General features: G+C 42.1%; 1 protein-coding gene across 1 annotated transcript in view; it reads left to right on the forward strand.

The window, feature by feature from the left end:
• LOC129711555 (vacuolar protein sorting-associated protein 4B-like) overlaps positions 1–12,707 on the forward strand; it is a 38,324-nt gene that overhangs the window by 16,825 nt on the left and 8,792 nt on the right. The window contains exons 4-8 of the mRNA XM_055659249.1: positions 882–943; positions 1,512–1,631; positions 5,366–5,522; positions 9,022–9,170; positions 10,410–10,491. Coding sequence (XP_055515224.1) covers positions 882–943; positions 1,512–1,631; positions 5,366–5,522; positions 9,022–9,170; positions 10,410–10,491 — 570 coding nt within the window. The remainder of the gene's footprint in view (positions 1–881; positions 944–1,511; positions 1,632–5,365; positions 5,523–9,021; positions 9,171–10,409; positions 10,492–12,707) is intronic.

The raw sequence follows: 12,707 nt of genomic DNA on the forward strand, positions 1-12,707 counted from the left end.
GAGTTTAGAAGGATGAGAGGGTTTCTTATTGAAACATATAAGATTATTAAGGGTTTGTACACGATAGAGGCAGGAAGCATGTTCCCGATGTTGGGGGGGTCCAGAACCCAGGGCCACAGTTTTAGAATAAGGGATAAGCTATTTGGAACGGAGACGAGGAAACACTTTCTCACAGTTGTGAGTCTGTGGAATTCTCTGCCTCAGAGGGTGGTGGAGGCCGGTTCTCTGGATACTTTCAAGAGAGAGCTAGATAGGGCTCTTAAAGATAGCAGTCAGGGGATATTGGGAGAAGGCCGGAACGGGGTATTGATTGGGGATGAGCAGCCACGATCACTTTGAATGGTGTTGCTGGCTCGAAGGGCCGAATGGCCTACTCCTGCACCTATTGTCTATACCGACTTTTATCTTCCAAGCTCTTCAGGTTCTTGTGGGAATTCCAGAGATTCCTTTGTAATAAAAATATAAGAGCTCCTTAGGGAGCTAGCATTTGCTGGTTGAAATTATCATTGGTCTAGGTGCCATTGGACATAGAAAATAAATACATTTCAGTGATTTTGTCATATAGCTAAGCACAAAGCCCAAATGACAACACAAAACATTATTTTAGAGAATATTTATTAGCTTTTTAGCCCTCATTGTTACAGCACAGCCAGTAGATATTCATTCTACTTATCTATAGATTAGGTATCAGAAGAATATATGGATTCAGAATTGCATTTTCACTTTTACTTCCTTATTTATCCTTGGGATAATCATTGGTGTGGCATGTGAGGGTTTGGGATACACTAAAAAAAAGTGTTACCTCCAACATTAATTTCTATGGTTATCGTGTGTGGAAAAGATCTTTAGTTCATCAGATTTTATTTGTGCTTTTGCTGCAGGAATGAGAGTGATGGAGAGGCTGACAATTCAGAAAAGAAGAAATTGCAGAATCAACTACAAGGTGATTGGACTAACATTAATTTATTAGAAACAAGGAATTACAGATGCTGCTTTACAAAAAAGACAGTGTTGGGGTAATGCAGTTGATCGGGCTGCATCTATGGGAAAAGGTGATGGGTGACGTTTCGAGTCGGGTTCTTCCTTCATGTTCTCCAGAGATGCTGCCTGACTAGCTGAGTTACACCAGCACTTTGTCTTTTTTAATAAATTATTATTTTGTCATACTAAATTAGGTGTACCTATTTAATTCTCGGTAAGAAATTATTAGCTGTGATGTTTATTAACAAACTAGTTGGGTGCTATTAACAAATTTAAAGGAGAATGCTTAAGCCTCATCATCCTCCTTTGATGTTTTAATTTTTATTTTAAAATAACTAAATAAAAATTGCTTTTTGTGTCTGGTTAGCAATCCTATATGTATCTCTGTTCTTATTCTTTATTTTGTGCATCTGACAACATTTAAACGGAGGATATATGTCATAATATTATGTTTTGAACATTTTTTTGGTCACTATTATTTATATTTCTTTTGAACTCTTTCTTATGTTGCCTTACATTTTATTCTTTAGGTGCCATTGTTATGGAAAAACCAGATGTGAGTTGGAATGATGTTGCAGGTCTAGAAGGTGCCAAAGAAGCTCTTAAGGAAGCTGTAATTTTACCCATTAAATTTCCTCATCTCTTTACAGGTTGGTGATTTATTTTCTTCATTGTATGTTATTCAAAGATCTTGGAGGAGGCACGTGCTCCATCAGAATGTCCTGAAGTGATTTCCAGTACAAACTCTGGATACTTTAAAGTATCAACTCATTACACCTATCTGAATGTTGCTGCATGGCATTGTAATATGATCATTGAAACTTTAGGGACATGGAACAGTGGAATTGGTTAAGGCAAATACAATAACAATATTTGCGAGTTATTTGGGCAGGTACATGGATAAGATAAAACGAGAGGGATTTAGGTCAAGATATTTCTGCACTGTACGAATGACTCTATGAACATGTTATAAGACAGTAAAAAACAAAGAGCAGTGGCACAGCAGTTAGTGTTATTACATAAAGTCAACGAATGCAGGTTTGATCCTTATCTCGGGAGTTCTCTGTATGGGGTTTACACATTTCCTCTTTAACCATGCGGGTTTCATCTGGTTTCTTCCAACATCCCAGAGAAACATCAGCAGATTAATTGGCTACAGTAATTTACCTTGGTGAGAGAAAAAAAATCAAAGCCCAGTTAAGGTGCATGTTTAAAAGAGAATAAATTGTAGAGGTACAAATAAATAAGGAGAGGGTGAATGGGGATAATGGGATTGAGGGAACTGATGACCTCCTGTGTCACCATAAGAAATTATAACTTGGGGCAAATTAATTGCATCGGATCACAAGTCACAGGGCTGACTCTTATTCATTGTCATCATGCCATTATGTCTTTATATTATGTCCACTGCAGTTCTTTATTGTCTCACACGATTTGTCATAGAATCCACCAGATTCTGACAATTTGTGAGGATTTTTTCATCTCTGTACTACAGCTGAATATAGGCTCAATGCGCTTTTGCCTCGTGACACAATCCTTTCCTTCCAGAGGGCGGTGGAGGCCGGTTGTCTGGATACTTTCAAGAGGGAGCTAGATAGGGCTCTTAAAGATACGGAGTCAGGGGATATGGGGAGAAGGCAGGAACGGGGTCCTGATTGGGGATGATCATTGCATTGAATGGCGGTGCTGGTCCGAATGGCCTATTCATGCACCTATTGTCTATTTCCTTGATAATTGAAAGCAAATTTTCAATTGGATTCAGGTCAGGCAAGTGACCAGGCCAGCCCCCTTATGTTGGAAAAATTGGGTCACTATCTTTAATGTGTGGCCTGATCCTGATCCTGACCCATCTCTGGCATCACTTTTCTCTTCAATACATCAATGCATTGCAGCGATCTCACTATTCTGTCAACTGGGCACATATCCAGTATCATAGGGGCTGAAACAATTCCAGAACATCTTTTCAGAATGTTTGACGAACTGGTTGATGTGCCATTTCCTCACTGGCTCTTCAGTTTATCTCAAAACCTGTTGGCTACCTTTAGCATGCACCAGGACATTTCTTTAGTCGCTGAAGTACACCATTTCCAAGTCATTGTATGTGGATTCTTTATATTTTTAGGCCGCCATTCATGCAGGAGTTAGAAATTGTTTTTTTTTTACTGGTTTGCTGAATATATGACAGACCTCAATGTGGTGCCGGCTAACGGTGCTTGAGCATCTGGGTTCCTTCAGATCTTTCTTCAAGGCATTGCTTGTTTTTCTTGGAAACTCCTTAATTTCCCAAATCTGCGAGACTTTTGTCTCGGACTTGTCATTGTTTTGAGGCTGTCCTCTTGGCAGTCGTGATCTGGTTTTGCACCCTTGCTTGATAATCCTGAATATGGAATCTTCTCACTGTGACTTTTTGAGTAATGTTGATGCAAGGTTATGATTTATATTTGCCTCCTTGGAGTGATAGCCATTTTGTGAATTGCTTGACCTGTTCTTATCAACAGCTGATAAAACAATGGGTGGTTGATGGTATACTAACGTGATGCTGGTGCAAGGTTTTGAATTTGTTTGTAATTTAATTGAATGTTGTTGGTTTTGCTACATGCTTTTGCCTTTTTTGACACATGTTAACATAGAAAATAGGTGCAGGAGAAGGCCATTCGGCTCTTCGAACCAGCACCGCCATTCATTGTGATCATGGCTGATCGTCCTCAATCAATAACCTGTGCCTGCCTTCTCCCCATATCCCTTGACTCCACTAGCCCCTAGAGCTCTATCTAACTCTCTCTTAAATCCATCCAGTGACTTGGCCTCCACTGCCCTCTGTGGCAGGGAATTTCTTAAATTCACAACTCTCTGGGTGAAAACGTTTTTTCTCACCTCAGTCTTAAATGACCTCCTCTTTATTCTAAGACTGTGGCCCCTGGTTCTGGACTTGCCCAACATTGGGAGCATTTTCCTGCATCTAGCTTGTCCAGTCCTTTTATAATTTTATATGTTTCTATAAGATACCCCCTCATCGTTCTAAACTCCAGTGAATACAAGCCTAAAGTATTTTCAATCTTTCCTCATATGATAGTCCCGCCATCCCAGGGGTCAATCTCGTGAACCTAGGCTGCACTGCCTCAATCACAAGGATGGCCTTCCTCAAATTAGGAGACCAAAACTGTACACAATACTCCAGATGTGGTCTCACCAGAGCCCTGTACAACTGCAGAAGAACCTCTTTACTCCTATACTGAAATCCTCTTGTTATGAAGGCCAAAATTCCATTAGCTTTCTTCACTGCCTGCTGTACATGTAAGCCAACTTTCAGTGACCGGTGTACAAGGACACCCAGGTCTCGCTGTATCTCCCCCTTACCTAACCTAACCCCTTTGAGATAATAATCTGCCCCCTTGTTTTTGCCGCCAAAGTGGATAACCTCACATTTATCTATATTATACTGCATCTGTCACATCTACCCACTCAATCAACCTGTCCAGGTCGCCCTGCAACCTCCTAACATCCACTTCACAGTTCGCACTGCCACCCAGCTTTGTGTCATCCACAAACTTGCTAGTGTTGCTCCTAATTCCCTCTTTCAAATCATTAATATATATGGTAAATAGTTGTGACCCCAACACCAAGCCTTGCGGCACTCCACTCGCCACTGCCAGCCATTCTGAAAAGGACCCGCTCACTCCTACTCTTTGCTTCCGTCTGCCAACCAATTTTCTATCCATGTCAACACCCTACCCCCAATACCATGTGCTCTAATTTTAGTCACCAGTCTTATCCATCTCTTGCATTCCATCTTCAAAACTGATCATTTTTTTCATGCTCGTTATTAAACTAATTCCCCCCCCACCCCTCGTCTATCCATACTATCCTTCTTTAAGGTTTTTTGTATTAATTAAGTTAGTTTATTTCTGTTGGATTCCTCCATACCCTACAAATTGTTACCATAGAACATGTATGACTTGTCTCTACACTACACGTTATATAATATTACATCATCCATCCAACTGAAAGCAAATTTCACACAAATCACTGGAAATGAATACCTAGAGAATAAAAGAGCTATTTTCTGATAGATTTATAGGTTTTGGAAAAATAACAAATGGTGGAAATAGAGGCCCATCACATGGAAAAAATTGCAAAATCAGCCCATGATTTAATTAATTTGCAAAATAATGTAGTCTTCCAGTCTTTGAGGAGCACCTGACATCCTTGTGATTGAGGCAGTGCAGCGTAGGTTCACGAGATTGACCCCTGAGATGGCGGGACTGTCATATGAGGAAAGATTGAACAGTGTTTCTACTGTTCTGATTCGTCTTACACAGGACTTCTGAATAAAAATATAAAACAATCTCTTGCCTCCACATCCTCACCCCCACTTGCCTTTTAGGTAAACGTACTCCATGGAGAGGAATCCTTCTATTTGGCCCTCCTGGAACTGGCAAATCCTACCTGGCAAAGGCTGTGGCTAAAGAAGCAAACAACTCTACTTTTTTCTCCATTTCTTCTTCTGACTTGGTGTCTAAGTGGCTTGGAGAGAGTGAAAAGTGAGTTTATTTTATGTTTCTTTTATGTTCAGTGTAGGTATCTGACATATTTGATGTGTTCTCTGATTGTGTATTGATAAGGACTATTTAATATGTTCCTTCCTTAGAGCATAGAGCAGTACAGCACAGGAGCTGACACTTCGGTCCATAATGTTTATGCCAAGCATGAAGACCAACTCTTAGATGCCAGCACATAATTTGTATCCCTCCATTCCCTGCACTTCCATGTGCTTATCCAAATGTCTCTTAAATGCCACTGACATATCTTTCTCCACCACCACCCCTGGTAGTGCATTCCAGGCACCCACCACCCTCTGTATATTATATTTTTAAAGTGCCCTGTATTTATTCTTTTAAAGTGCCCTGCAACTATTTGTGGGGTCTTTGGAAACTGGATTTATAAGCCACTAACCCAATGTTCAAAAAGCATGAAAATGTGCGACGATTCAATGGGTGCCTTACCCATGGGGAAACAATAAATGTTTCCCATGGTCCCTTTAACATACCAAAGCCCTAGTTGTCACATTTCATCCGACACAGCTGGGCCCTTGTGACCACACTCCTAACCCAACGGATCCCTGTTTACCACGCAGGTTTACTGCAAAATTTATTATGCTCCTGGATTACAAAGTGCAAAATTACTGAGACATGGTATTAATGGATACTAAACTAAGTGGGACCCGTTGGAGACCAGGTCCCCCAAAACAATATTCCACCACTGCGCCATAGCCCCCAACAGCGCATGATCGGCTGATGTGCCCACACTAACGGCAGAAGTTAAGTTAAAGTTAAATACTTTGCATTTAATATTTTCATTACCTCACCATCCCTCTTCCTATTCCTATCCTCCTCCATTCCCCCTCATCCCTCAGCACACCCTCCCTCTCGTCTTCAGCCTCCCTCTTCTTTCCCCTGTCCTCCTCCACTCCCTCCGTCACCTCTCCCTTCCTCTCCTTTCCCCTACCCTCAGTCACTCCCTCCCTCCCTCCATAACCCCTCTCCCTCCATCTTTCTCTACCCCCCCCCCCCCAACCTCTCCCACTCTCCCTCCTCACCTCCTCCACTTTCCCCTCCCTCTCCCTCCCTACCCCCTCCTCTCCCTCAATTCCCCCAGTCTCCCTCTTCACTTCCCCAGGATCTCGATGTACACCACCTCCGGCCCCTTTTTTGTCCTGCAGGGTGGCGACAAAGTTTTATTTGTGGTGGGGGTGGGGGGGTTGCGCAGAGATTAAAATAGAAGTAAACTTACCCGTGGAGCCGTTGTGATGGGAGAAAAAAAGATGGCGAACTGAAAAGGTCCCAACTGCACAGGCATGGCTGAGGACCCGTATGGTGCCCTTTGTGATGTTAGTAAAGACGTGCACGGGAACTCTCCCCCAACTGCACATGCACGGGTGGGGGTGCTGTTTTAAGTTAATTTAAGTTTAAACGTTGATAACGTAAAAAGATATACCAGCAATCTGAACGAAACTTGTTTCATTTACATCGCAGGACAATGGTGAGTAAGGTGGGCCACAAATTGTAGTGCTATGGTGTACCGTTTTTGCGCAAATATAGGTACAAACAAACAGACAAATAAACAAGATGAGAGTTTTAATAATGTACTAGACCACCAGTTGGGCTTGTTCCCCCAAAGCGTGTTTGCGGGGGGGGGGGGGGGGGGCTGGGGCGTCACACACACTAACCACCCCCACACACACACTAACCACCCCCACACACACACTAACCGCCCCCCCTTGATATTATATTAATATTATTAATTTGCTCCTTTTACCCCATATCCACTGACACATAACCCCCAACTCGCAGGTGCGTCTAGAGAGGGAGGGGCGGTGGGTAGACAGTGAGGGCAGAAAGAATGGGGAGAGACAGAAGGGCGAGAGAGGGAGAAGGGGAGGGGGGAGAGAGTGAGGGAAGAGAGAGGGTTATGCAGGGTTATTATACAGGTGCGAACCACTCGCCTCTCTCCTGCATAACCCCAGGTGGCAGTTTTGTGAATGTAGTCTAACTACCATCCACATCCCCTCCCGAGTGCCCCATCCCTGTCCAGGGATGGCCGGAGATGTCTGAGGTGACCCTGGACTGTCGGGACACCGGCCCGGAGCAGTGGCAGACCCAGGCTTACAGCCAGCGCGGAGAAGAAGCGCTAACTCCAGCTCAACTCTACCCCAACTCCCAAAGAAACCCATTCCCCAACGGGCCGGGGACCGTCAGCTTCACCTCTCGCCTTATCCGTGGCTGTCGGTTAACCCCCTCGGTGCCGGCAAAAGCCGAGCACCAGTCATCGACAGGGATACACACAAAGTGCTGCAGTAACTTTGTGTGTATCCCTGTCGTTAAGGGGTTGGACAGGCTAGATGCAGGAAGATTGTTCCCGATGTTAGGGAAGTCCAGGACAAGGGGTCACAGCTTAAGGATAAGGGGGAAATCCTTTAAAACCGAGATGAGAAGAACTTTTTTCACACAGAGAGTGGTGAATCTCTGGAACTCTCTGCCACAGAGGGTAGTTGAGGCCAGTTCATTGGCAATATTTAAGAGGGAGTTGGATGTGGCCCTTGTGGCTAAGGGGATCAGGGGGTATGGAGAGAAGGCAGGTACGGGATACTGAGTTGGATGATCAGCCATGATCATATTGAATGGCAGTGCAGGCTCGAAGGGCCGAATGGCCTACTCCTGCACCTAATTACTATGTTTTCTATGTCTATGTAACTCAGCGGGTCAGGCAACATCTCTGGAGAAAGGCCTCGACCCTAAACGTCAACTATTCCTTTTCTCCAAAGATGCTGCCAGTCCCGCTGAGTTACTAAGGCACGTTGTGTCTACCTTGGGTGTAAACCAGCATCTGCCGTTCCTTCTTACATGGTTATTAACGGGGTATTGATTACCCTATCAAATATCGATTATGAGAGAGAGAGAGAAATAAAAGAGTGACTTCTGTCCGCGGTTAAAGGCGAGGAGGCGGATGGGGAGGGGGAACTCGCTATCGCAACTTCACTGCAAAACACAAAGTGCTGGTGGGAGTCAGCGGGTCAGGCAGCATCTGTGGAGGGAATGGACAGGTGGTGTTTTGAGTCCGGGCCCTTCTTCAGACTGAGCAAGATCCCGTCTGAAGACGGGTACTCACCCGAACATCATCCGTTCCCTCCACTGCTGCCTGACCTGCTGAGTTTCTCCAGCACTTTGTGTTTTGCTCAAGATTTCACCATCGAGACACGTCTTTCACCCCTCTGCTCATTCCCCACCTCTCACCATCTCTCCATTGGTCCAGTCTCTCCCCCTGTCTCCCACTCGCGTCTGCCCTTCTCTCGCTGTTACACCCCCACTCTCCCGATACCCCTGTTCGCTTTTTTCCTGAATGACCTTTGACAGATCCTGTGATTCCTTGCGTTTTTCGGAATACCGAACTCGCTTATTCGTGGATCACTGCAAGAACAAGGTATTCTACAAGAACAAAAAGTTGTGTAGCTTTTAATTTTAAAAATGTGTTGTTTTTATTTAGGTTAGTAAAGAATTTATTTCAACTTGCCCGAGAACACAAGCCTTCAATTATCTTCATTGATGAGGTTGATTCACTTTGTGGTTCGAGGAGTGAGAATGAAAGTGAAGCTGCAAGGCGTATTAAAACAGAGTTTTTGGTTCAGATGCAAGGTAAGCTAATTGTGGAAATTTGTACATTTCATAAGTGATTAGAGCAGATTTAGGCCATTCGGCTGATTAAGTCTACTCCAGCATTCTGATCTGTCTTCCTCATAACTGCATTCTCCAGCCTCCCCATAAGCCCTGACACCCGTACTAATCAAGAACCTCTATTTCTGCCTGGAAAAAGAAATCCATTGACTTGGCCTCCACAGCCATCTATGGCATTTGCAAGTAAAATGTAAGACTTGCAGGACTGAAATCAAAAACATTAATTCAGTCCATCAGGTTCATTTTTACCATGATTCCACATTATTGTGGACTCCAGAAAGATTTCTAAAAAGATCTCTTTATAGTCAACAAAGCTGAGTGACCATTGAATGCTTACACTAACTTCCTCCATAATCGTTGATTAACGACTTGAGTATTTCTAACATTTTGTCTTTATTTCACATTTCCAGCACTGTGATCCTTTTGCCTTTCTAATTTCATATACATTTCCTCAGAGACTTTTTGCGTTATTATGATAGCATAGTGGCTTCTCATAATCTAAAGTAATGTTATGTCGGCATTATTCAGAAATGTTCTTATTTTATGAAATCCAGATTAATTGTCAGTTTTAAGTTGCATGGAGAAAATTGCAACAAATCCAGTTATTTTTCCTAATAATATGATGCGGTGAAATTACAAATCAAATTAAGGACTTGTCAAGTCTTTGCTCTTTTTTTTAATGAAATATTTGACTGGTTTTAAGATAATCAACTGAACATAAATTAATTGCCTCTTGCATGTTTCCATTGAATAAATCGGATGTGCCAAGAAACATTTATCTGAAATAAATTGTTTTGCTTTGTCTCTTGGCAAACTCTAATAGCCAGGAACAAGTCATAGTGTTCTTCTAAAGCCACACTTGGCTTTCAAAAATTTCCAAACCAGTATATTTTTGTAAAATACTAGAAAAAAAATCAATACCTTGCTCAATGGCATTTTGATCCAGTGTTAGATCGCTAGTACATATCTATTACTCTGATATTAGATCGGGGAATAATTACTAGTACAGTTCTTGATACTCAGATATAACTTGTGTGTTAATTTATTTAATCTAAATTTGCAGTTTTCAATATGACCAATTTGTGCATGGATGAATTGTACTGCCATTATTAAAATTATTATTATTTTACTAATTGCCACTTTAATCCAGTTATTTACATAAAGCACTATACATATTAAGACTACTGCTGCTTTTGACAGGTGTGGGAGTGGATAATGAAGGAATCTTGGTACTTGGAGCAACTAATATCCCGTGGGTTCTCGATTCTGCCATAAGGAGGAGGTAAGAGTTTGTTCATGAAACTGTTTAAGCTTATTTAGTTGTGCTTTGTCAATTAAAAAATAATTCTCCAAAGATCAATTAAACTAATATGACTGGATGAATGGAACAATGATGCCACTGTCTTTTCAATTTGACAAACCTGTTTTGAACACATCTGAAGTGCTACACTTGTAAGGATTAGACCTGCATATTCCTAAAATTATTCTCTCAACAAAGAGGAACATTCAAAATTTGTGGTATTCATGCTGCTAGTAATATTGTATAAAATGGTGTGACTTTTGGATATGAAATAATAAATACAACCATGAGAGGGACCTCTTTCTCCCAGAAGCTGGTAAGCATCTGAGAGAATGGTAGATGCAGAGTCACTGGGTGAAAAGGTCCACTTCAAGTGCTTGGCATTGGATGAAATAAAAATCAAATTTTATTGCAGGAATGACAAAAAAAAAGGACACAATAGCCACAATAACAATTGTTGTTACTCTTTTCCATCCTAACTGTTGAGCCACATTTTTCTGAATAAATGCATTCACAATAGACAATAGGTGCAGGAGTAGGCCATTCGGCCCTTCGAGCCAGCGCCAATGTGATCATGGCTGATCATCCCCTATCAGTACCCTGTTCCTGCCTTCTCCCCATATCCCCTGACTCCGCTATTTTTAAGAGCCCTATCTAGCTCTCTCTTGAAAACATCCAGAGAACCTGTCTCCTGAGGCAGAGATTTCCACAGACTCACCACTCTCTGTGAGAAAAAATGTTTCCTTGTCTCCGTTCTAAATGGCTTACTCCTTATTCTTAAACTGTGGCCCCTGGTTCTGGACTCCCCCAACATCGGAAACATGTTTCCTGCCTCTAGCGTGTCCAAACCTTTAATAAATCATATGTTTCAATGAGATCCCCTCTCATCCTTCTAAACTCTAGAGTGTACAAGCCCAGCTGCTCCATTCTCTCAGCATACGACAGTCCCGCCATCCCGGGAATTAACCGTGTAAACCTACGCTGCACTCCCTCAATAGCAAGAATGTCCTTCCTCAAATTAGGGGACCAAAACTACACACAATATTCCAGGTGTGGTCTCACTAGGGCTCTGTACAACTGCAGAAGGACCTCTTTGCTCATATATTTGATTCCTCTTGTTATAAAGGCCAACATGCCAATTCGCTTTCTTCACTGCCTGCTGTACCTGCATGCTTACTTCTCTGCCTGCTGTACCTGCATGCTTCACCATCCATGTTCCCTATAGTCATCAAAATGGTGAATATCATGGAGCTGAGCAGTGAGACCTTTATTTTCTAGCATGGTCCTCAAACAGTGCAGTTAGTGAACCTGAGGATTCAAATCATGCCTTTCATTCAAATGACATGGGAAACCTTTGACAGATGGCATAGGGAGTTTGCAGGTCGTGTAGCTGAAACATCGCTTCAGTGACCTCCATAGATTCTCCCTGTGACCGTGTCGATTTCCCCTTGTGATGCTATGGTTTCCATCCACATTCCAAAGGTATGCTCATTATTAAGTTCATTGGCTACTGTAAATTGCCCCAGTGCAGGGTAGATGTTGAAAGATTCTAGAAGGTGGTACACGGCGTGTGTGAGAGTGTTGGAGAAATAAGTGGTGCCAGGATCTTGGGATTCTTCGGAGAACCACCACAGACCCAATGGTCTAAGTGGCTGCTTCCTATATTGTTTTGAAATAAAAATTTGATTAAATGTTCCCGTTTATCTTTTAATATTTAAATATTATATGAAATCCAGAATTAAATATTATTTACATTAAGAATTATGAATAAATAGTTGTGGCAGCTCGTCTTTTTAATGAGCTATGTCAGTAGCTGCATGTTAACTCTGCCATTAATGCAATCTTGGTATCTAATTTGTAGCATCTTGTTTCATTGCATGTAAACAATTTCTCGTGAATAATTTCTTTGATAGCAAATTGTTCTGTGACACAACACCTCAAATAGAAATCCTTATGTAGATTTAATCTAGCCTTTGCTTTTTTTTGCAGAAGAATTCAGTTTATTTACCAACATCCAACCTGGTGAACTATTCTGATGAATAGATTCATGCAATAGATGGAATGTACTATAGCTTGAATGCCACTGTTTTGGCCAAAAAAAGTTGAATTGCTTTGGCACAGGTTACTTATTTAATGCATCTCCGTCCCACTGCCTTTGGCTTAACAACGATTCATTCGTGTGCTATAACTGATATTTT

The sequence above is a fragment of the Leucoraja erinacea genome, chromosome 2 (genome assembly GCF_028641065.1).
Source record: "Leucoraja erinacea ecotype New England chromosome 2, Leri_hhj_1, whole genome shotgun sequence".
NCBI classification, from domain to species: domain Eukaryota; kingdom Metazoa; phylum Chordata; class Chondrichthyes; order Rajiformes; family Rajidae; genus Leucoraja; species Leucoraja erinaceus.